General features: G+C 42.8%; 1 protein-coding gene across 2 annotated transcripts; it reads right to left on the bottom strand.

The window, feature by feature from the left end:
- Positions 1-411: 411 nt before the first annotated feature.
- Positions 412-23,025, bottom strand: LOC114041448 (tRNA (uracil(54)-C(5))-methyltransferase homolog). Of its 2 annotated transcripts, none has more exons than XM_027859909.1 (13): positions 22,938-23,025; positions 18,617-18,886; positions 17,060-17,114; positions 15,406-15,540; positions 15,039-15,138; positions 12,621-12,691; positions 9,983-10,129; positions 8,326-8,420; positions 7,783-7,991; positions 7,524-7,625; positions 5,659-5,778; positions 4,952-5,051; positions 412-836 (listed from the first exon to the last, which is right to left on the bottom strand). In XM_027859909.1, exons 2-13 carry the CDS (start codon positions 18,829-18,831, stop codon positions 710-712), a joined length of 1,476 nt encoding a protein of 491 aa, XP_027715710.1. In that variant the 5' UTR covers positions 18,832-18,886; positions 22,938-23,025; the 3' UTR covers positions 412-709. The 2 variants fall into 2 exon arrangements, with proteins under 2 accessions (XP_027715710.1, XP_027715709.1); XM_027859908.1 differs by lacking the exon at positions 22,938-23,025 and adding an exon at positions 22,322-22,450.
- Between the last annotated feature and the right edge of the window lie 450 nt (positions 23,026-23,475).

Below are 23,475 nucleotides of genomic sequence, written 5' to 3'. Positions count from 1 at the left end.
AGAAAGCCTAGGTTCAAATCTTCCTTCTGACAATTATTAGCTGTGTGATCATGGGCAAGTCATTTTACCTCTCTAAGCCTCAGTTTCCTTCTCTGTAAAATGGGCATAATAATACCTATAGTACCCATCTCACAGGATTGTTGTGAGGATCAAATAAGAATGGTCACAGAGGGGCAGCTAGGTGGCGCAGTGTATACAGCACCAGCCCTAAAGGCAGGAGGACCTGAGTTCAAATCCAGCCCCAGACCAAACACTTGACACTTACTAGCTGTGTGACCCTGGGCAAGTCACTTAACCCCAATTGCCTAAAAATATAAATAAATACATAAAGTTTAAAAAAAAAAAAAGAATGGTCACAGATATTATTCCGTTCAAAACACTTCATAATATATCACTAATTAAATCCAGACAAACAGTTAAGACACAATTTATTGACAACCATTTATTAAGGGCCTACTATGTACAAAGCACTGTGCTAGGCACAGGGGAGATACAAAAATAATTAGGCCACCGCCAGTGCACCAGACACAAGATAAAGGAGATGCCTGCCTTAGTCAGGAAGCCTTTTACATCCTTTCTTCCTAGAGGAGGAACCAACAACTGTCTTCTCAAGGTACAGCCAAGCACAGAAGCTAATGTCCTCTCCTAGTGGATCCTGACTTGACATTCAGTCCTTAATGGACAGCCTGTGGTCTTCCAGGAGAGCTAATCACCGAGTGAAGAGCATCACTAGCTCACACTGGAGGGAGTGGGGGAACATGTCCACCGGCACGGCTCGTCTCAGAACAAAAGGCTCACCCATGAGGTTCCCATCAGGGTCTGGGGGTCGGCACAACCTACAGACACAGAAGAGTTGGAAGTATCACCTAACAAACACATGCTTCAATATTCAGGGGAAGAACTCCTCCAAGGCAGGAGCTCCTCACCTGGACCTCCCCAGCACTCTGCTGGAGCCAACGGACCCCTACTCAGAACCATGTTCTTAAATGCATACGATAAAATACACAGGATGACCAATTATACTGAAATGCAGTAACCAAAATATTTTTAAAACAAGTTCATGGACCCTAGGTTAAGAACCCTTGCTTGGGGGCAACGAGGTGATGCAGCGGATAAGAGTACTGACCCTGGTGTCAGGAGGACCTGACACTTACTAGCTGTGTGACCCTGGCCAAGTCACTTAACCCCATTGCCTAGCAAAAAAACAAACAAGAACCTTTGCTTGTAATGGAAACTATTTATAATTATTCAAGGATGACAAATTTTTCATACCCAACAATCTCACTATTGGTTTTGGACTCTAAGGAGGTAGATATAAACCTCTAGTTCCACCTTCTCTCTACAAGGAAGGATTCAGAGGAATGTGGGAAGATTTGAATGAAATGATGAAGAGGGAGGGATGCAGAAAGGACAATCTATAAAAGGGCTACAACTATACAAGTGAAGACAATATAAGCTAGGTCCCAATAAATGTGAATAAAGAGTCCCTTGAAGTAGTCTCATTATTCAGACTCACACTGCATATTTCCATTGGGTTGGAACCAATTACCACATTTTACATAATTATGACTTCCGAATAGTACAAATTCAAATACATGAGTCAATCTCAGGGGATTTATTATTTGCACTAATTGGGATCGAGTTATATAATGGCAAAAACTGAGATAAAAAGCACTGGACAGTATTGGCATTCATTTATGGAAATTAAAGCACATGCTTTTCCTTTCTTTGAACCAACGGTCAACTACTAAAGGATAAGGTTGCATGCAGTTAGTCACAATCTCTTAACTGTTTGGGGAGATTGTACCTATTTGGACCTGAGTTTGTTGGCATGTGTGTGGATTTTTTCAAAAAAATAACAATTAAAAAAATGGATCTGTGATTTTGTGAGCACCTTCCCATAGCTTCTCATCCTGAGCAATTCTTATCCATATCTTCCCCTGAAATCTCCACAAAAGGTCTAGGTAATCTGCTATAGACTATCCTACAGGACAGAAGTGTCAAGCTCATTGCTCAAACCAGATGAAATATAATTTGGAAATGTTTAACAAAATAAATAAAAATAAGACACAGATAATGCTAATTCATAGTTTTCAAAGTCAATATGCAGTCAGCAGGGATATGTTTCTATTTGAGTGTGACACCACTGCTCTAGGACTTTTAACATTCTAGGTAATAACCTAGCACTCAGAGTGTCTGTCCATCCTTCTCCCACACTACATGACTAACCCACCTCCTTTCCTAATCCCACATCTCATGGATGAGATCATTTACACCACTTCTTGTCCACACGTCATTACTGGAAATGTGTTGCAGCTTATTTACACCTATCACCAAGTGCCCTTTGTGTTTCCTGCCATTTTGAATTTTCTAGGGACTGTGGTGGCCCATAATTTGTAGTCAAATAGCAAAATCAGAAGAATTTTTCTTTTACCTAAGCTGTAACTTCACTGGTACTGAGAAATCCTGGTGAAGAAGCACATCCCTCTGTATATTAGCAACTATTCTGAAAATTTCTATGTACAATGGTCTCTTGTCAGAACCATGTTCTTAAATGTGTACAATAAAAAACACAGGATGACCAATTATACTGAAACACAGTAACCAAAATATTTTAAAAACAAGTTCATGGACCCTAGGTTAAGCACCCTTGCTTGTAATGGAAACTATTTATAATTATGCAAGTCTTAGAAGTTAGTTGGACCTAAGGGGGTCTTTAAGTGATCAAGTATTACACAAAGTTCTCAAATAAAATCCAGCTCTCTCTCTTCCTCCTGGATCAATTCTGTGCCCAACTCTTTGTCCAAGATCACTATTTGCCAATACTCATCCAACTTTATGATAAAGTCTGGACAATAGTAATCTTAGCCTACTTAGATTGCTGCTGTGGATTATTGGGATGATGTCTTTAAAAAGAGATGGTGGATTTCATCCAGTAGATTCTGCATCAAGTTCCAGCATAGTCATCAACCAACAGGACCACCTGGAGGACCTCACCACCCACAAGCAAAGCTTGTTTCATTTGGACTCTATGCAAGACATCCTTTACAACAGGCGGAACCCTTTTGGTGACCATATACTTTCTCATTTTATGCCTCCCTTGATACTAATAACCAAAGGATTGCTGACCCAAGTTATCTCTGAAATGGAAATCTGACAAAGAGGCTTGTATGATCTAGAGATGGGAGATGTTTTGTTGGAGGACTTTGGGTGCAATAATTCTCTGCTCGGCAAGGAAATCAAATATCTGCTTCTGAACCCTTCTGGCCTCCTTGTTGTGGCAACTACTTTATATGAATTAAACTTTCAGAGGAAATGGAAGATATCCTGTGTTGATGTCTTTTCATTTATCCATTTCCCATTTGTTTTTAGGATCAATAGCTTGTTTGAATAGGTCAAACTGGCATTACTTTAATTGTTAACAATACTTTTATTTCATTTTTGAAGAAAAGCACTTTTTCTTCTAATTTCATGTTGATTTGGCCTTTATTCTAACAAGGTGATGTTTCAACTACACAAAGACAACTGATTCAGAAATGACTCCCTTGTTAGTAATTAGTTGTTCTATAAGGATAGAATCAGTTTCATTCATTGTGATGTTCAGTACACACCTTACAATGTTTTTCTCAAGGAAAGTAATTACAAAATATAGGACTGAAACTTCTGAGTACCTTACAAGCTTTGGGCCTCTTTTGTTCTTTAATCCTGAAATATATTTTTCCAACATATTTTCCACTGTCCATTTCCCACTTTTGCAATGAATATATCAATGTATATATTGTCTTAGTGCAACATCTCATCAAGTTCTTCATAGAATTTCTCTACCATTTAATCCATGGGAACAGATGTCAGTACATAATGTGAAATTCTCTTTCTGGTAGTTTTTTTTTTTCTCTGTATGCTCATCATGGGCATCACGGGATATGTTTCTATTTGAGTGTGTATCACTCAAATAAGATAAGATAAACAAGTATTCCATAAAATGATGAAACGATCTCTATCAGCTTCTTTTGGTGCCTCTCCAAGGAGGTCCTGGGAACCATCTTTCTATTTACCTTCAACTTCCTTGTATTTTTAGTTTCCATTTACTGCAAGAACATCAGTTCTTCTAGTAGTATGTCAGTTGTTGGATAAGACCCCCCACATTTATAGTACCAAGTTTACAGATGGCCTAAAAAGTATGTGATTCCTAGCCTTTTGGGCTACTTTTGTTGGAGGAATAGAGGGGGGCTTCATGGACTAAAAGACAAAAGACATCTTAGATTTTTTTTGTAACAAAGGTTGCCGTGGCCAAAGAATTCATCACCTAGTGGTCAACCTGCTGGTGATGAGTATCTCTGTACTTAGCTAGGCTGGTCCTCAGACAGAAGACACAGTCTGTCACTAGAACACACCTCAGAGGCCTTCTAGCTTAGAACAAACCTGACAGTATCTTTGCTCGGCTTGCCTAGCCTTGGGGAGCCCAGGATCACCTAGACATCCTGTCATATCAGATGAGTACTTAGAATCATGGGATCACCAATTTCAGAATTCAAAGGGATTAAATAGGCCCGTGAGGTCAACTCCCTCACTTTATAGATAAGGAAACTGGGGTATGGAGAAGTTAAATGACTTTGGAGTTACTTTGGATGATTCAGGGTTTGAGTCAAAATTTGAACTCGGGTCTTCCTGACTCCAAGTCCAATGATATATATGGAGGCCTCTCTCTTATATAGTTTTAAAACAGTTTTCCCACACAGCTAGATCATAAACTTCTCGCGAAGCACCTAGTTCTTATAATCCTTTGCCTCGGTAAATTCAAAAGACTGGGGGATACAGTCACCTACTTAGTAAGTGAGTCTAATAAGTGCTCCCCAACCACTTTCTTTCTACCCTTTGCCTTGTCGCTTCCTATTATTTCTGCAAGAGGTTGTAAGAAACAAACAATACTCAAAGCTCTGGTCCTACTTACTCAATGATGTTCTCAATGGATTTACCATAGGGCCTGCAGGAGACAAAAACCAACGTCTGGATGGCTTTGCAGTTTCGGACATCCTGAACCACTCTGTTACCTGAAGGCAGAAATAGCTTGAAATTAATAGGATGAAATGGAAACTGAAGGGTCCTCACAGACAGACTCTTGTTTCTTTGTGGGAGATAGTTACTGAAAGGTCAAGGGCTTCTGGGATACAGAGAATGCTGAACTCCAGTTTGCCTATAGGGAGCGCCATTGGAAGACTCTTGGTGTTTCCATGGCGGGAGGATGGAAAAATACAAAGCAGGTCAAGAAGCAAGGTGAAATAAGAGCACCAAGTGAATATGCACAATGACTACAAAGGCAAAGATCCCTAAAAGAAAGCTAAATTCTGAGTAATGGGAAAAAAATATGGAGGTTCCAGAGAAGAGATATCAAAATGGACCTCCTCCCCAGTGTTAGAGAGGTGGGAGGCAAGTGGACTAGAGTAACTGTATTGTCAGACATAGTTTCTGCATGGGATGTTTTGGCTTAATTTTTTTCCTTTGCCGTATCTGAGGGTTCAGTCAGAGGTGGGGTAATGAATGACTATTGTATAAAAACAAAAGGCATCAATAAAAAGTTGTTTGTTTATTTTTAAATAAAGTAAGTAGAAACGGGGGAAGGGGAAAATATTCTTCAGCATAGAATCAATCTGTCCTTACTCAGTCCACACTGGGATGGGTCCACCAGAGCCGTGAGTGATCGGCCATCCTCCTGGGACCCTAACAACTGCGGGATAATCTCCTTCACACTGCCAGGGTGAGATTCCCAGTTGGTGATGCCTACAGAGAAGAGAAGCCCTCAGAAGGATTTTCATCTTTCCTCTGCATGTGCAGAAGCCAGGACTTTCCCAATTTGTTCCCTGAGCCCCAGCATACCTCTGAATATAGCTAAGATAGTAATTCCCTGCATTTATAGGGTGCTTGCTTTATACTTTTTTTTTTTAAGGCAATTGGGGTTAAGTGACTTGCCCAGGGTCACACAGCTAGTTAAGTGTCAAGTGTTTGGTCTGAGACTGGATTTGAACTCAGGTCCTCCTGACTTCAGCGCTGGTGCTCTACCCAGTGCACCACTTAGCTGCCCCCTTGCTTTATACTTTTAAAAAAAAGTTTTCATCTTTTTTTTTTTTTTATTCTGAACTTGACAAACACCAACTAAAATGAGCATTTCCATTACACTGTAGGACAGAAGAGGATTATACACACAAAACTGTGAATTTAATCTCTTTTATGGGAAAACTTGCTTTTCATTTTTAAATAAATTCAGGATGTAACTTTCAAAGCTATCCTGCTTGTCTGTGATGCCTTCCTTCTGCTCTCTTTCTTTTTTTGGGGGGGAAGGGGAAGGAAAGGGGAATCGTATTCCTAACCTCCTTCTCCCTCCAATCTCTCCCCTTGACTGCCACTGAAAAAGACAATCAAAACCCTTTTTTGACAAATGTGCAGAGTCAAGCAAAACAAAATCCCCACATTAATGGCAGTTTCATTCTGCACCCTGAGCCCATCACCTCCCTATCCGGAGATGAGCACCGTGTTTCATCATTGGCTCTTTAGAATCACGGCGGATCACTAAATTGATCACACTGCTTTATATAGTTCAGAGCACTCTCATGTACATCATCTCACTTGATCCAACCAAGAGCCCCTATGTTGCCATCTTTCATATGAGAAAACAGACCAAGGGGGCAGCTAAGTGGCGCAGCCCAAAGCACCGGCCCTGGGTTCAGGAAGACCTGAGTTCAAATCCAGCCTCAGACACATAACACTTACTAGCTGTGTGACCCTGGGCAAGTCACTTAACTCCAATTACCCAACCCCACCCCCACCCCCCAAAATGCAAGAAAACAGACCAAGGTTGAAAGGCTATTATGTGGAAATGAGATTAGGCTGATTCTATTTAGTCCCAGAAAACAGAACAAGAAGCAACATAAGCAAAAGTTGCAGAGAGGCGTATTTTGGCTCCGTAAGGAAACATTTCCTAATAATTACAAATGTCCCAAAAGGGAATGATCTGCTCTGGAAAGCAGTGGCTTTCCATCATAGAAGGTCTTCCAGTAGAGGAAGAGGGAGAATTTCTCAAGGATGTAATTCAAGGGAATTTCTGGTCAGGCTAGACTAGATGACCGCCAAGTTCCTTCCAATTCAAAAATTCTGCGATGCTGGTATGACACCTACCCAAAGGTATATAGCCTCTTAATCCCGGACTTTCCATTATAGCAAAACACTTTTGACTAAGACTCTAATGTCAAAAGGGGAAGTACAGATCTATGTCACTGAATATTTCACTAGCCTTCCTTCTACTCAGCAGAGTAGCCCCTTGCTTCCATCTTTTTCCCCTTACACTGCTAGGTAGGAAGAATTAAGTTGGAGAAAGCCCCTTTCACAATCCCACCAGGGGACAACCTTGATTTCTCCAAAATCCTCTCTCTATCAGAATACTACATATTTCCCTTTATCCCTCCCCACTCCGCAGCCAAGGAAGTACCCCCACCTCCCAATAATCTCTACCCAAAGGGTAAGGTTCAAACCATTGAAGGCTGCAGTCCATTTAGCGTCCTCCAGCGCCTGCCCTACCAGTCCCATACTGAAGATCTGGGATGTCTGCCGAGCCAGAGAGAGGCCAGTGGCACCTGGAGAAATGAGGGAAACCAAGCAGGGGTTTCAACGTCCCAGTCCAATGGGATTCAATCCAATATTCTTCAACAACAAGGAAGGGCCTTTCATGGGAGGTGAGTGGTGCCTGGGGGTTGGCCAGGACGTGGATTCCCAAACAGGAGTGCCACCTACCAGTTCCATGGCTAAAATCAAAGATGACAGTATTGTGGTCCACTCTACCCAGTTCTCCCACTGTCCGGTAGAGAACTTCTGCTGCAGATGTATTAAGCTGAAAAAAGGCTCCTGGAGAGATTCGAACCTTCAAGCCTAGGATATCTTCAAAGAGGTAAGGATCTCCAGCGAGAAGCTGGAAGGGGGTTAGCTGTTGGTGGCGAGGGGTCCTGGTAACCGAAGACAAGAGAAAAGAGCGCCATGAAGACAGCAGCACTCACTGCCAATCACCTCCATCTGGGCTTCACAGAAGCTCTGCTGGGAAATGGAGCCTTCCCAGGGCCACATGAGCTCCAGACGAGGACCCTCCAGAGGGCTCCCAGGAGCAGGCTAAATCCCTCTCCAAGTCTGCACTATGCTTCAGTCCAAAGACAGGGAGCCCCGCTTGCCCCTGGCCCTCAGCTCCTGACAGCCTCACTTTGAGGAGCCAGAAACCCAAGAAGCCTCAGGCCATCAGCTTCCCAGATGCTCTTTGGGCAGCCATTTGCCACCCCTTATGTTTACCTTTCTTTCATATAAAGTGAGGTCAAGTCACACACAGCTCCAGGCCCCGTGGAGAAAAACTCCTTTATTTCTTCCTTCTGAACACAGAGCTCCTCCTGCCCAGAACACAAAACAAAGAGCTAAGTAAAGACTGATTACAAAGAGACCCTGTCTTGGGATATCAACATGGGTAGCCCTGTACAATAGGGTACTTCTTTACCGAGCTAGGGGCCCTTCCCAAAATTACCTCTGTAGAAAGAAGTCATTGCCAACCTCTCCAGGATGGACCCTAGAGTAATACTTGGCCAAGCTGGTTATAATAAACCTAAAAACAAGTGTTTGCCCATGTTCCCTCAGAGAACTTAAAGAGCAAGCATTCTAGGAGAGGCAGGTGGCTGAGTTGGCCTTCCCATCCCATCATGAAGTAGAAATTACCCATTGACATCTTTTATTCTGCTCCATTTCCAATACCAGCCACCAAAGCAAAACCTGCCAAGAGACCCCACACGACTCCCTCCTTTCCCTCCTGAGGCCAGCGCATTCTTTGTTCCCTAATTCGTCTGTCCACACCAGTTCCATTTTGCCTCCAGTCCCTGAAGGCTGAAATTATGCTTACCAGCTACAAAATCATTTTAACAAGATTCTGTTACAAGAGAATGAGCTGGAGGTCCCAAAGAGTTCATTTGCTCACTAAAACCCTACTTGAATGTAACTAGGTAGTAATAATAATAATAATAATAATAATAATAATCAAGGACGATGATGATAATTATGGCTAGCATCTACATAGAGCCTACTTTGAGCAAAGCACTGTGCTAAGCTCTTTACTAATAAATATTATCTCACTTGATCCCCACAACAACCCTGTGAGATAGGTACTATTATTATCCCAATTTTACAGTTGAGGAAATTGAGAAAGACAGAGGTTAACTGACTTGCACAGGTATGCTAGGTGGTTAAGAGGATTAGTACACCAGACCTAGAGTTGGGAAGACCCGAGTTCAAATCCAGCTTCAGACATTTACTAGTTGCATGACCCTGGGCAAGTCACTTAATGTCTGTCTGCCTTAAAATTGAAAAACAAATAGGGAAGTTAGGACCACGAGGTCCTAAAAAGAGGTGCAAAGTTACGACATTGATGAAGGTATAGTTAGCATGCCACATTGACTAGGTTGTAATTAGAATATTCTAGGAACAAGTACTGTAAGTTTAGAAGGTTTCATAGTTTTGCCAAGAGACAGCATACTCTATTTCCCTGATAATTTCTTCAAGTTAGTAATACCTAGTCTACTCATAGGCTTTTGTAGTAATGTCAAGCTCTCCAGAAGCAGAGTAAAATAAGAGAGGCCTAGGATCCCTACTCCATACTCAGCTCCCCTAATCTGCAGATTTAAGCTGAGAACATCTCTCTAGAACTGCATTTGGCCTCCAGTATATCTCTGATATGCATGGGTAAAATGGTTCTCATGACCCCACCAAAAGGGTCATGGGGAGACGGTCCAATAACCCAGTGCAAAAACACCAGCATAGTTAAATAGCCTTCTCAGGCATACCATAAGTCTCCTCTCACACTCTAACCCTGCATCAAGTTTCTGTCACTGTCACCAGTCAATGTTTGCTCTACTGTTCTCACAGCAGCTGTCCCATGCTACCATAGGCTAAGTACCAAGAGTCTCACCTGACTTAATTCCTGGGGATTGAAGATGATAATGGCCATCGTGTGCCCAAGGAAGCTGGTGCGCACTATGAGTTCATGCCAGGGTCCCATTTTGCGAGAATCAGTGTAGGGACCCCAGGTGGACTGCCGCAGAAATGCCTCAAAGCACTGAGAAAAAAGAAAAAGAGGGTTGACAGGATATAGAACTGGGACCTTGGAGGGCATCTGGTCCAACATCTTTTTCTTTCTTTCTTTTTTTTTTTAACAAATAGAGAAACTGAGTACTAGAGACTAGATAAGATTTACCTAAATTCACACAGGTAGTACAGAACAGAGTTGGGACTGGAAGCTACCCTGTCCCACCCCCCCCACCTCCTTAACTGTAAACCCACTACTCTTTCCACTACAGGAATAATCTGTCATTTCTACCTCTGATCATTAAGCACCTACAATGCTAGGCTTTGTAGAAAATGTACAAAGCATATGGTACCCACCTTCCATGACTTTTTATGAGAGGACCTCAACTCTCTTGCTTTTCACACATAACCAAAAGTTTTTCCTTTTGCAGAAGTAGTGACGTTATCTTATTTATATAGCTAGGTTTTGATTGATGCGAATAATGAATACCCTCTGTACATTTTCATTGGGCTGGAACCAATAACCATATTTCACATAATTTCGTAATTACATAACTACAAATGGTGCAAATTTGAAAACATGCAACCACTTCAACAGATTCAATATTCTCACTAATCAAGATCCAGCTGTAGTAACATTTAATGTCACAAGGCAAGGTGGAATAGTAGATAGAAGGCTGGCCTTGGAGTCAGGAAGACCAGGCTTCAAGTCATACCTCTGATAGATACTAGCTGTGTGACCATAAGCAAGACACTTAACCTCTTAGGGCCCCCAGACAGCTCTTAGAGACTCTGAGATAAGTCATTGATCTGCTCTGGTGGAAGGAGTTTCCATCCTAGGAGTTCCCCGTGCGGATGAATTTCTAACGCTTCCAACTCTTCTCCCATAAGAAATAAAAAACTTTCCATCTTGGCCCATTCATCTTCTTCAGGCAACCATTCCTGATAAGATACCCCAAGACTGTGTTTCTATTCCACTATTTACAACCAAAAGAATGATTTCCCCTTTACCCTATTAACTCCTATAACTGGATATCTGCTGCTGCTGTACAGCCATTTTTCAGTTGTGTCCAACTCTTTGTGACCCTATTTGGGGTTTTCTTGGCAAGGATATTGGAGTGGTTTGCCATTTCCTTCTCCAATTCATTTTACAGATAAGGAACTGAGGCAAACTCAGCTCATTTTGCAGATGAGGAACTGAGGTAAAGTGACTTGCTCAGGGTCACAGAGCTAGTAAGTATTTGAAGCCAGGGTCACATAGCTACTATGTCTGAGGCCAGCTCACAAAGATAAGTCTTCTTGACTCCAGGCCCAGTACTCTATCCACTGATCCATCTAGCTGCCCTATCTACTAACCTATTAGATAATCTAATTCTTTCCTTCCTTATGGTGCATACAAACAGGATCCCACTTCAAGGATCTCAATAAGGCTTTATAAATGCTTGTTGAATTTGACATCCAAAATTCTAACTTGTATAGAAAACCAGTAATGGTGACTAAAATTACAGGGTTGCAGACACATTCTTTGCCTTTATCTCTTTTTTTCTTTTCTAAACTCGACATTCCGTGTCCCATCTCTTAATAGAGGGGGGTGCTAGACTACGGTGTGAAGTGAAAAGTACATTATCAAACATGGCCAATGTTTTGATTTATTTTGTTTTATAATTTATTACAAGGGAGCATTCATGGGCCATGGGAGATTGGGAGGTAGGGGGAGGACACATGGGTAAATGAGAGAAGTTAGAGAGAAGCAACAACAATGTAAAAAAAAGACTATCAAAAAATATTAGTGAATAAATGAATAAAATCCATGTAGACCACCCATATGGTAGGGTAGAAAGGACACGGGCTTTGAAGTCAAAAGTCTAGAATACCAGCTCTGCCATCTGCTAGCTGAGTAACACAGAGAAGTCATTTAACCTAAGTGGGCCTCAGTTTCCCCACATATAAATGTGGCAAATAACATCTGCATCATCTACTTCACAAGATTACTTTGAGTAAAGTGCTTTGCAAACCTTAACATGCTATACAAATGAGAGTTAATTTACTTCTCAGGTATCTGAGGCATTGAAGAAAGGTAGGAGAGAGATGGGAAATGGGCTGAAGACCCGATGAGGTGATAAGGGGAGCTACGCTGAAATGATGCATGAGATGGACTAAATATGGGCATATCTCCTATTACCTCCCCACCCCAACACCTCTTTAGGACTCCTCTCAATTCTGCCCTCCAAATGCCTCTGACAAGAGATATGATACGAATACATCTCTCCTCTGCATTTATCTCCCTGTTCTATTCTCAGTCCCTTCCAAATGCCTCTGATACAGATAAAAATACAGCCCCATTCCTACTGGGCCACCCCTTCTAGCTCAGAGCTGCTGAGTTGAATGGTGCACCAACAAAGCAAACCCCAACCCCTGGGGGGTCACTGGAGGCTAACACCCTCGCCTTCTTGGCCACTACCTAGCTACTACACACAGCAGTGCTTGGTGTCATCCCCAAAGAGTCCTTGACCCCTTCTTACCTGCGCTACCTGGTTGTGCTTTTCAGGGATATCTTTCAGATGGCTAGGCTGGACGCAGAAAATATTCGACCCTAAGGTAAGACAAGGATTTAGTTCTACCATTTTCTTCCAAGATTTTCTGGAAACAACACCCCACAACTCCAATTCCCTCTTTCAACAGACACAGAAATGCATAACCCGGGGAAGTCCTACCTGACAGAGGAAACCCCATGGCACTGAATCCTGGGCCATTAAATTGGCTTTTCTTAAAAAGATCATCTACTAATGTTGTCCTCTGCCCTAGTCAGACCACATCCGTACAACCGTGTTCAGTTACAGGGACCAGATTTTAAGATGATAAGCTGCAGTGCATCCAGGAGGGTAACCAGGACAATGAAGGGCTGGGAGTTGGGGCCACAGGAAGGTGAGTTAAAGGAAATGAGGTTGTAAAGCATGGAGAAGAGAAGGCTCAGGGTTAGATGTGACAGATGTTTTCAAGCAGTAGAAGGGCTTCTGACATGGAAGAGGGTAAACTTGTTCCTCTGGGCCCCGGAGGATAAAACTAGGGGCCAAGAATGGAAGTTTCAAAGAGGCACATTTTGGCTTGATCTAAGGAAAAACTTCCAAGTAGTTAAAGCCATCCCAAAGTGGAAAGGCTGCCTCAGGTAGCAGCAGATACCCCTCCCCGGAGGTCTTCAAAGCAAGGTTAGATGAGGACTGAGAAGGGCCCATGGTACAAGGGACTCTTTTCACAAACGGGCTGCCCTGGATGGCCACTGGGGCCCCCTCCAACTCTGAGATTCAGTGGTTCAGTGATACTTGGCTTTTTTCCCCTTGTAAATGTTTCACTGACACTCTTTATAGATAGATATCTCAACACCACTTTCCAATGACCGCCCTCCCTTCCATACACATATAATAATTCCTCCCTTGTAGCAAGTAGTCAAGCAAGACAAATCAACATCTTAGCCATGTCTGAAGATATCTGCGCCAGTCTGCACCTCAAGTCCACCACTTCTATGCGGAGAGGAATGAGACATGCTTTATCATTAGCTCCCTGAGGCCACAATGAATCCCTGCATTAATAATAACAGCTAGCGTGTATTTGGCACTTTCAAGTTTGCAAGAATCATCTCATTTGAATCTCAAAACAGCCTTGGGAGACTGGTACTATAATTATCCCCACTTTAGAGACGAGGAAACAGAGGCAAATGAGGTTTAGTGACTTGCCCAGGGTCACACAGCCAGTAAGTGTCTGAGGATAACTCAGGTCTTCCTGACTCCAGGTCCAGTGCTCTATCCACTGAGCCACGTAGCTTTCTAGCATCCTTCAAAGCTATTTTCCATGATACTTGTTCAACCTGTCTTAGACTTGCCAAAACAGCACAGTATACACTTTTCCCCAGACTTTACAGTAAATAGCAGTTGTTTATTCTACTTCTCAGTTAGTACTTTTGACAAAGGTGAAACAAAAGCACCACAACCCCTGACCTAATAACTTCTGATGTCAGGGCCACAGATACTATACAGATCAACTCACTTTTGGCAAATCCCCTTAGTTTGGGAATGGAAACAGGCTGAGCATGATGGGAAAGTACCTCAGAGAAACAGGAAGACTTCTCTCACCATTACGCATCCCTCCCACTATTTACCTGCTGTTCCTTGAGCTCAACATTCTATCTCCCACCTCCGTGCTTTTGTGTGGGTCATCCTCCATGCCTGGAATACACTCCCTTTTCACCCAGATATCTTAGAATCCTTAACTTCCTTCAAGGCTCAGCCCACGTACCAACTCCTACAGAAAGTCTCTTCTGTTCCTTTTAGCAATTAGTGCTCATTCCTTTCTCAAATTATCATATTATATACACACATATATGTATGTATGTGTATATGTATATAATACAATAATACATAATGATACATATACATACGTACATATACACACACATACGGCATATGCGCATATACACACACGTTTATATACACATGTTGTATTCCTCCAGTGGAATGTAAGCTCCTTGAAGACAGGAACTGTATTTCAATTGGTCTCTGTATTCCCAGCTCGGGGCCCTGGCACAGACCATGTGGTACTGAATAAATGCTGGTTGGGTTTGGTTGGATTGGGCTGGAACACTTTAGAATAACATTAACAAAAGGCAATAGGGATGCTACTGGTTTCTAAGAGGGTTTCAAAATGAGGAATGTCATTTTGGAATGAGGAGGCCATTCCAGGGATGGAAGACGGAATGGAAAAGGAAAACTCAATTATGAGAAAGACTGAGCAGAGCCAAGAAAGCTCCCTGCCCCTACCTCTGTTCTCTCCTGGTCACTCCCCAAAGGCCTGGCACTGTCATGGTGCATGCTCTATCGTCCTGGGGCCCTCCCCCTACCCCAGGGTCCTTGGTTCATTATTTCTCCCTGTCACAGCTTTAGACTCACCTCCCCAAGACTTCAGGTAGTACCCGACAGTCTTTGGGTTGCCATCTGGGCCTCGGTTTATACAGAAGGAAGATTTATTTCTGTAACCATCGATGACAGGCTGTCGGGGTAGAAAGGAGAGAGAGGGAAAAACAAGTCAAAGAAAGCCAAGGTTGAAAGGTATTAAAAGAAAGGAGTGGTCTTCCTTCAGATGACGTGCACAGCAGCTCAGGAGGGCACACTGTCAGAAAGGGCCCATGGTGGATAGGTCCCAAACACAACAGAAAACCTTGGACTCCAGCCAGGGAGGCTTCACTGGGCCTAAGAGCTTTCGGGCCTCCAGGGAGGCAGTCTCCCTTAGATACACAACAAGGAGGCAGGAACTTACAGAAGGCATAAAAGGATGGAGACAAGAACACAGCCTCTCAGATGTTGCTGCAGTGGGCCCTGGGTCACCAGCGCCAATCTTGCGGAGGCGACTTTCTAGAGTCTCCAGATTTTTCTTCAGACTTTCAAATTTCACCTGTGGTGGGGAAAAGTAAATAAGGGTTTATCTGGTCATACTCCTTAATCCTCAGCTCAAAATGTTTTCAATGGACCCCTACTGCCTGCCAAATAAAATTAAAATTCTAATTCGAGGCCTTCCACAACCCTAATTCTGTTTCTATCATATTCCTCCCCTCCACTTTTAGGGAGCTATGTGGCACAGTGGATAGAATGCTGGACTTGAAGCCTGGCAGCCCTGAGTTCAAATTCAGCCTTAGACACTTACCAGCTGTGGGATACTGGGCAAAAATGGGTAAAATCAAAACACTGAATAACAGCTAACATTTGTATAGCACTTACTATGTGTCAGGCACTTTAGAATTATTGTCTCACTTAATCCTCACAACAACCTTAGGCTGTAGGTACGGTTACTATCCTCATTTTTACAGAGAAGAAAATTGAGGTAGTCAGAGTTGAAGTGACTATTTCAGGGAAACAGGCTTGCTATGAGAATCAAATGAAATAACATATGTAACAAAAAGTACAGTGGGATCTTTCTACATCTTTCAATACAATGTGTCAAGATGCAGTCTGCTGTGGAAAATCACTTGTGCCCTATTAACACCCTCATCAAAGATGGGGCTTGATATGTTTTCATATCAGATCATAATAATCAGATGATTATTAAAACAATTACATACAGGCAAGAAAATAGAGATGTAGGGCAATTTGGGTTGATATTAAATCTGCAGTCACTTTTTTTATACTAATAAGACCTGAGGTTTCGTTATTTGTTTTGTCATGACTTTGTATATCTTTCCCTCCTTAGGATACCCTATGCATCAATCCTTCAAAGACCTCACAGTTATACCACCTCAAGCACTGATCTTTTTTCTGGACACGTGGTCTAATTTGACTGTTTTTCTCATTTTTGTATGCTTTAGTGTCATTTTTACCTCCTCTATAAGCACATCTCCCTGAGGATGAGGAGGCTTGAGGCAAGGGGACCTAGCAGGGAGGTTCTAGGCATAGGAAAACTTCTTCTGATTGGCTGGTTCCTCCTAGAACCTCCACTTTAAGGAAAACACACAGGCCAGTCATGTCTTCATTCCTCTCCTCACTTTCTCTGCCTTGCCCCCTCATGCTTTTTCTTCTCTCCCCTGGTCTCCTTAGCTTCCTTTTTTACGCTTTCTTCCCTCGTTAAAATGTAAGCTCCTTGAGGGCAGGACTTTCTTTCTGCTTGTATTTGTATTTCCAGTGCTTAGAACAGTGCCTGGCACATAGTAAGTGCTTACTAAATGTTTGCTGACTTGACCTGACATGCGAGTAACTGAATATAATCAAAGAGAAAGGAAAAGATTAGAAGGAGCCAAGTACAATGGCCCTGGAGACCAAAGGTTGCTCTTAATAGGCAGCAAGGGCATTACCCATGGTTAAGGGTCTCAGCCTTCTCTGAGCCCAGGGACAGCTCTCCTTTTTAAAGCCTCTTACGCTGCTTCCCTACCACCCAGAAAATTCTAGCACATTCCCTCTCAAGGCAACAACAAGCCTCCTACCTTCAGTTGCTCCTCATAGTTCAGTCTCCACAAGGGTAACATCTGATCTGCTAACCTGAGAGAAAAAAATCAGCTCGAGCTTCATTCACCCAATCATCCATCAAAGGTTTCTCAAATGCTTCCCACATGCAAGACAGTCTCTGGGTGCGAAACTAAAGTTTCCGCTACCGCTATGGTCCTCTACGGTTGACTTGTCTCACGCTCCCAAGAAGATGGGGAACTGTGGAGTCCTGACTGGGTGAGGTGACCTTTCTCAAAAGATATACTTAAGCACAGCAGAATAGGTGGACAAACACAATGTCAAGAGAAAAAACAAAAGGCTCAGCACACAGACAAACTGGAGGTGACAAAGCACATTCCAAAAGGATTTACTATAGGGTTCCTTTAAAGAATAAACCCCAAATGGGAAGTGACAGTAATGGACACACACACACACACACACACTCACACTCACACTTTTATTATTTATATATCTTTATTTATTATATATTAATTATCTATAATTTATATTATCAGATAAATATATACATTGCACATTGTGTATGTGTATTTATGTACGTATATGTAAGTTTATTCTTTAGAATTATATACTTATATACACATTAGAATATAATATGTACTATAACATATAATTATGCTATATGATTTATACTGTAATATATTGTTACATGTAATACTAGAATATTATTTTATTATGCAATGCACAATATTAATGCATTACTTTGTATATGTATGTGTATACAATATGTATGTGTATACAGATATAACACACATGAGTTATATATACACATTACATACACACACAGACACACAAATAATTATAAGAATCGATGATAAAAGAGAGGAAATGAGAAAAAGGACAGAATGTGTCTTAATAATAAACGCCTTCTTAATAACTGACGTTTACAAAGCTCTTGGAAGTCTGCAAATCACCTTATTTATAAAATCTCATTTAAGCCTCATGACAACTCTATGGGGTAAGGTATTAGAGTTATTGTTCCCATTTTACAGATGAGGAAATCAAGGTGCATTGAGATGTCTTGTCTACAGTCGCACAGACGATAAGCGGCAGTGGCAGGATTGGAACCCAAGTCCAAGGCTAGCACCCTGTCCACTACACCAAGAAAAAAAGTGATCTAATACACTGAAAACATAATTCGATTTACATGCAAATTTTCACCAACAGAAGATCACTTTAAGTGGGGAATGCAATGACTACCACGGGGCCCAGCACACTACTCACTTCTAATCTATCTAGTCTCTCTCTGGATTTCATCATGTCTGTCTTGGCCCCTTCTAGCAGGCAGATCCCTTGATTCAAAATCTACCCGTTGCCAAGAGCCTCCTTATACCCAAGAAGGTATTCCATGGTCCCAAAGCACTCCTGTAAAATTCTTCTGACTTGCTTAAGTAAGCAGTCTGAGGATGCTTGCTTCAGATGTCTCCACAGATTCCTGCAATGGCCCCATTACTTTTCAGGGATAAAGAAACATAGCAGGGTACACAGATTCAGGTCCCTTCAAAGGGAAGGAAGGATGAAGACTGGCGCAGCCTTACCTTTCCCGCCAAAAACCAAGATTTTGGCTTGATTCTTCCTTCAAGCTTTTTCTCTCTCTTTGCTCCCCCTCAGTCCCCACATCTGTGACGTTTCCCTTGCATGCTGTGCCCAGAAATGCCCAGGGCCAACCTTTCGACTGGCTGGCCCCCCAAGGAAGCGGTCTCACTCTGGAGAAAAGAGCCATCCTGAAAAGGAAGGCTCTTCGGTTGACCATGGCTTTCCCTCCACAGGCCTCTGGCTGGTCAGGAACACATCTAGCCAATGGAGCTCTGAGACAGAAACAAACAATTCCTCTCTTAATATTTCCAACAAAAGAAAGACAATGGCCTTCATTTTGTATGATAACAAAAGTGGTGATAAATTACTAGGCCCCCAAAAGTAGATCAATGGGCCAAATTAGACAAGGAGAATCAGAAATAATGGAGCTCAATATCTGATATTCAATAAATACAAAGATGTAAGTTACTTTGGAAAGGGCTCTCTATGTGAGAAAACTAGAAAGCGGTCTGGCAGACATGAAGCTTAGACCAACATCTTATATCATATGCCATAATAAATTCAAAATGGATATGAGACTCGATTAAAATATTATACTATAAGAAAATTAGAAGGAATTACTAGACCCCAAATCCAGTTCAAAGTTCCTCTCTGGACATATTTCCATAAGCAGCCCCCCCCACAAATCCTCACACTTGTCCATGAGCAAACATTTATTTCACCCCTGTATGAGAGACAAAATGGCACAGTGGAAAGAATACTGAATGAGTCAGTAGACCTAGGTTGGAGTCCCACCTTAGCCACCTGTACTAGCTATGTGACTACTAGCAACTCAGGTAATAACAACAATAATTTTTAACAATAATAGCTAACATTTATATACTGCTTTAAGGTTTATAAAGTGCTTTTTATGCCTCATCTGAGCCTCACAACAACCCTGTGGAGTAGGTGCCATTTTTAAACCCATTTTACAGATGAGAAAACTAAGACTGAGAAGTTAGGCAACTTGTCCAGGGTCACACAGCTAGTGTCTGGATTCGAATCCAGTGCTCCATCCACTATACCATCCTGTCTCCCTCCCCTCCTACACTATCCTCCTTTGATGGTAACCTTTCAGAGTCTCTTTAACCTTACAGAGACTCTGTAAAATGGGCATAAGAATTCTTACACCAGCTGCCTCACAGCACTGTTAGGAGGAAAGTGTTTTTCAAACCTTAAAGCATTAAGTAAATGTGAGTTATTATTACTAAGTATTTGCAAAGCCCAAAGCACTGGGTCACATGACATAAGAGATACTAAGAGATAGAAAATAAGGTTATTGACTTTCAGAAGATTATAATCTATTTAGGAAGATAAGACACGAAAACATTATATGTGATGGATATGTGATTTCCTCAATATGGGGAACTCCTGGTCCCCATATTGTGAGAACTCCCTCTTCCAGCATAGGTCACCAACAATCTCTGACTCACTTACTAGAGAAGTCCTAAAGAGTTATTTTCTGAGACACAAAAAAGTGCAGTGAGTTTTCCAGGGTCACACAGTAAGGCTGAGAAGCAGGGCTCCCTAATTCTAAGGGACTCTATCCCCTGCCACACTAACACTAAAGTACAGGCTGCATTTAATTTCAATTATAGGTCCAAAGGAATGGCTAGGGAAGGTTTAGACTATGACAGTAGTTTCCTGGACGGGGTGATGGATGAGTGGGCATTAGATGGAGAGAAGGGAGGGCATTTTGGGAGTAGAAACCACCATGAGCAAAGACTAAGAGGAAAGAACATAAATGAGGTATCAGGGGATATTACACTGAATAGTCTAGGTAGAATACAGGGTTTTTATTAGGGAAAAGCAGAAGATGCCTGGAAAAGTTAAGCTGAAGCCAGATCACAAAGCGCCTTGAATGCCAATGGAAGGATTCTCAACTCCTGTCAGTAGGCAATGAGGAGTCACTGAAGATTTTAAGCAGAGTTCATGAAGTACAAAAAAAGAGAACTAGAACTTGGGATCAAAAGATCTGGATTCCAGGAGCAGCTAGGTGGCACAATGGATAGAGCACCGGCCCTGAAGTCAGGAGGACCTGAGTTCAAATCCGGCCTCAGACCAAATACTTGACACTTACTAGCTGTGTGACCCTGGGCAAGTCACTTAACCCCAATTACCTAAAAATAAAAAATTTAAAAAAAAATCTGGATTCCAATCCAGCCTCTACCAATAACTAGCTGTGTGATCTGGGCTAAGTAGTATAACCTCTCTGAGCTTTAGTACCCTACCAAACTCACAGGGTAGGTATGAGACTCTAGTGACAAGGAAGTAGGACTATAAGGTAAGAGGGCGTTGAGTAGACTCCATTGTTGAATTAAGTTTTGAAGTGAAATAGAGAAAGATTGGATGGTGGCTAGAGGGTACAACAAGATCAAGTAGGGGAGGTCATGGAGGAAAGAATACTGGACTTGGGTTCCAATCCTGCTCTGACACTTAACGAGCTGCGCCATCCTGGGCAAATCACTTTCCCTCTCTGAGCCTCAGTTTCCTCTTCTGTAAAGTGAGGATAAGAGTACCATCTATGATCCCTACCTCAGAGAGCTATGGTAAAGGATCTATATGAAGTGCTCTGCACTTTAAAGCAAAGGTGTCAAACTTGCTTCAGTCCCTCCTAAGTACAACCAGGACCAGATTAAAATGTAATTGGGAAATGTTTAACAAAATAAATTTAAAAACATAATAAAACATAGATAATGTTAATTTGTGGTTTTCTAAGTCACAAAATGGACTGCAGGGATACATTTCTATCTGATTTTGATAGTCACAGCTTGAAAGGAACTCGTAAAATGTCCACCAGTCTCTTTTTTGGACAAGAGGTTGAATTACAAATGTGTGAAACTGCAATTATTCCTCTGAGTTGTTTTGCTCACGTGGTTTGAGGAATCTTTTTTTTTCCTGTTTTGTACAGAACAAAAAGTATCAAAAAAAAGCATTTTGTTTTGGGTTTTTTTAATTGTCATACATGTATATATATATATGTATTATATGTATGGCAAAAAATGAAAATTTTGAATCAATTCAAAACAATTGAAGTAAAAAATTACTATGAAGTATATATCATATTAAATATAACATATTTCAATGTTTCCGGAATTATATCAATATGTTTAGTCTCTCCTTTGGCACATATACAACCAATACATGCTTTGTAAAAAACATTTTATTAAAGCATTTGCCTGTCTGAAGGAGGGAGGGAGGGAGGCTAAAGGCAAGGAACAAATAGGGGGACCCTGGAAAGGCAGCCAGGACAGAGGCATGAGGTAACCCTGGAGGGGCTCCCTCCCAGCCTGCCAAGGCTCAGTGAAAAGGAAGTCCCCTACCCCCACCCCAGCAGGTTTCCCTAACGCTGGGGCTGAATAACAGAATGAGTGACAGAATGAATAACAGAATCTGGTGGCTGAAACCTTCCATAGGCATGGTCTCCCCCACTTTAGAATTCCAGCCCCTGGAGGGCAGGGCCTCCTCTTTCCTTTCTATTTGTACTGCATTTAACACGATGCTATGCACATTGCAAGTGTTTAATAAATGTTTTTCCAATCACTCATTTACCATCCCATCAGGAAGATCTGGATTTGAATCCTACCTTGCTGTGTGACCCTGGGCACATTGCTTAACCTCTCAGACTGTTTCCCCACCTGTAAAATGGGATTAAAAATAGCACCTACCTCCCAGGACAGTGGAACCACTAGGTGCAGCGGTGAATAGGGCAGTAGATAGCCTGGACTTGGAATCAGGAAGACTCATCTTCATGAATTCAAATCCAGCCTCAGACACTTACTAGCAGAGTGACCCTGGGTAAGTCCATTTGACTCAGTTTCCTCATCTGTAAAATGAGCTGGAGAGGGACATGGCAAACCACTTCAGTATCTCTGCCAAGGAAAACCCCAAATGGGGTCTAGAAGAGTTGGACACTATTGAAAAACGACCGAACACAAGATGGTGAGCAGCCACGAAAACGTGGACGGCCTGATCCACTGGGTGTCTCAGCCACAGCACCTAGAGGCCTGCAGCCAGGCGGCCAGTCCCTCCTTCCCCACGTGGCTCAAAGGAATCGAATTCCCGCCCCGCACCCTCCTCCTCACGGCTGGAAGAAGAGGTGCGGGGAGGGGGCTGGAAAGCCCACCAGGAGGGAGTGAGGAATGCGGTCCTGGGGGCAACGGGGAGCCAAGGCAGTGGAGAGGAGGCTGACACTCCGCGCCCCGGCGTAGGCTGCCCTTTGCCTTTAGGGGCTCCCACAGATGCAAAGACCACGTCCTAGCGCCGCCTGCCTCCCGTCCCTACCCCGGGCCGGCTCCGCGGCGCCTCCCTCCGCGTGCTTAGCTCTCCTTCTCTTCGCAGCCCTGCATTCGGAGCAGCCCCAGCCCAGCCGCAGAATCGCTGGGGAAAGAGTCACTTCCGGCAGCTGCAGGGCGGGACGGGACGGGGCGGGGACACCCGCAGCCCCGGCAGCCTTCTACCCGGCCCTGCGGGAGCCGGGAGCGCTCCCAGCGGCAGGACGCTCTCTAGCCGGTGTGCGGCAGAGCGCGGCGCCTCTCACCTGTGCTTTCTGCATCCCTCGCCAGGCTTGGAGCATCCTTCCCCCGGGCGCCCGAGCTCTCCCTGGGTTGTCCAGGGCACCCTTTGGGGTTTGCGGTCCAGGGACTTTGCGATGGAAGGAACCTCAGAGATGATTGAGTCCAAAGAGGTGGAAACTGAGGCCGGAATGGGAAATATTATTACTATTATTATTGCTAATGTTATTTGCTCAAAAGGAAAATAAAACGAAAAAAGAAAGGGGGAAAAATCTTAAACACATCAGAAGGGAGGGAATATCCTTCCT

Source organism: Vombatus ursinus, unplaced genomic scaffold (assembly GCF_900497805.2).
Source record: "Vombatus ursinus unplaced genomic scaffold, bare-nosed wombat genome assembly UNPS02014173.1, whole genome shotgun sequence".
Taxonomy (NCBI): domain Eukaryota; kingdom Metazoa; phylum Chordata; class Mammalia; order Diprotodontia; family Vombatidae; genus Vombatus; species Vombatus ursinus.
This window is presented reverse-complemented; position numbering and strand designations above follow the sequence as displayed.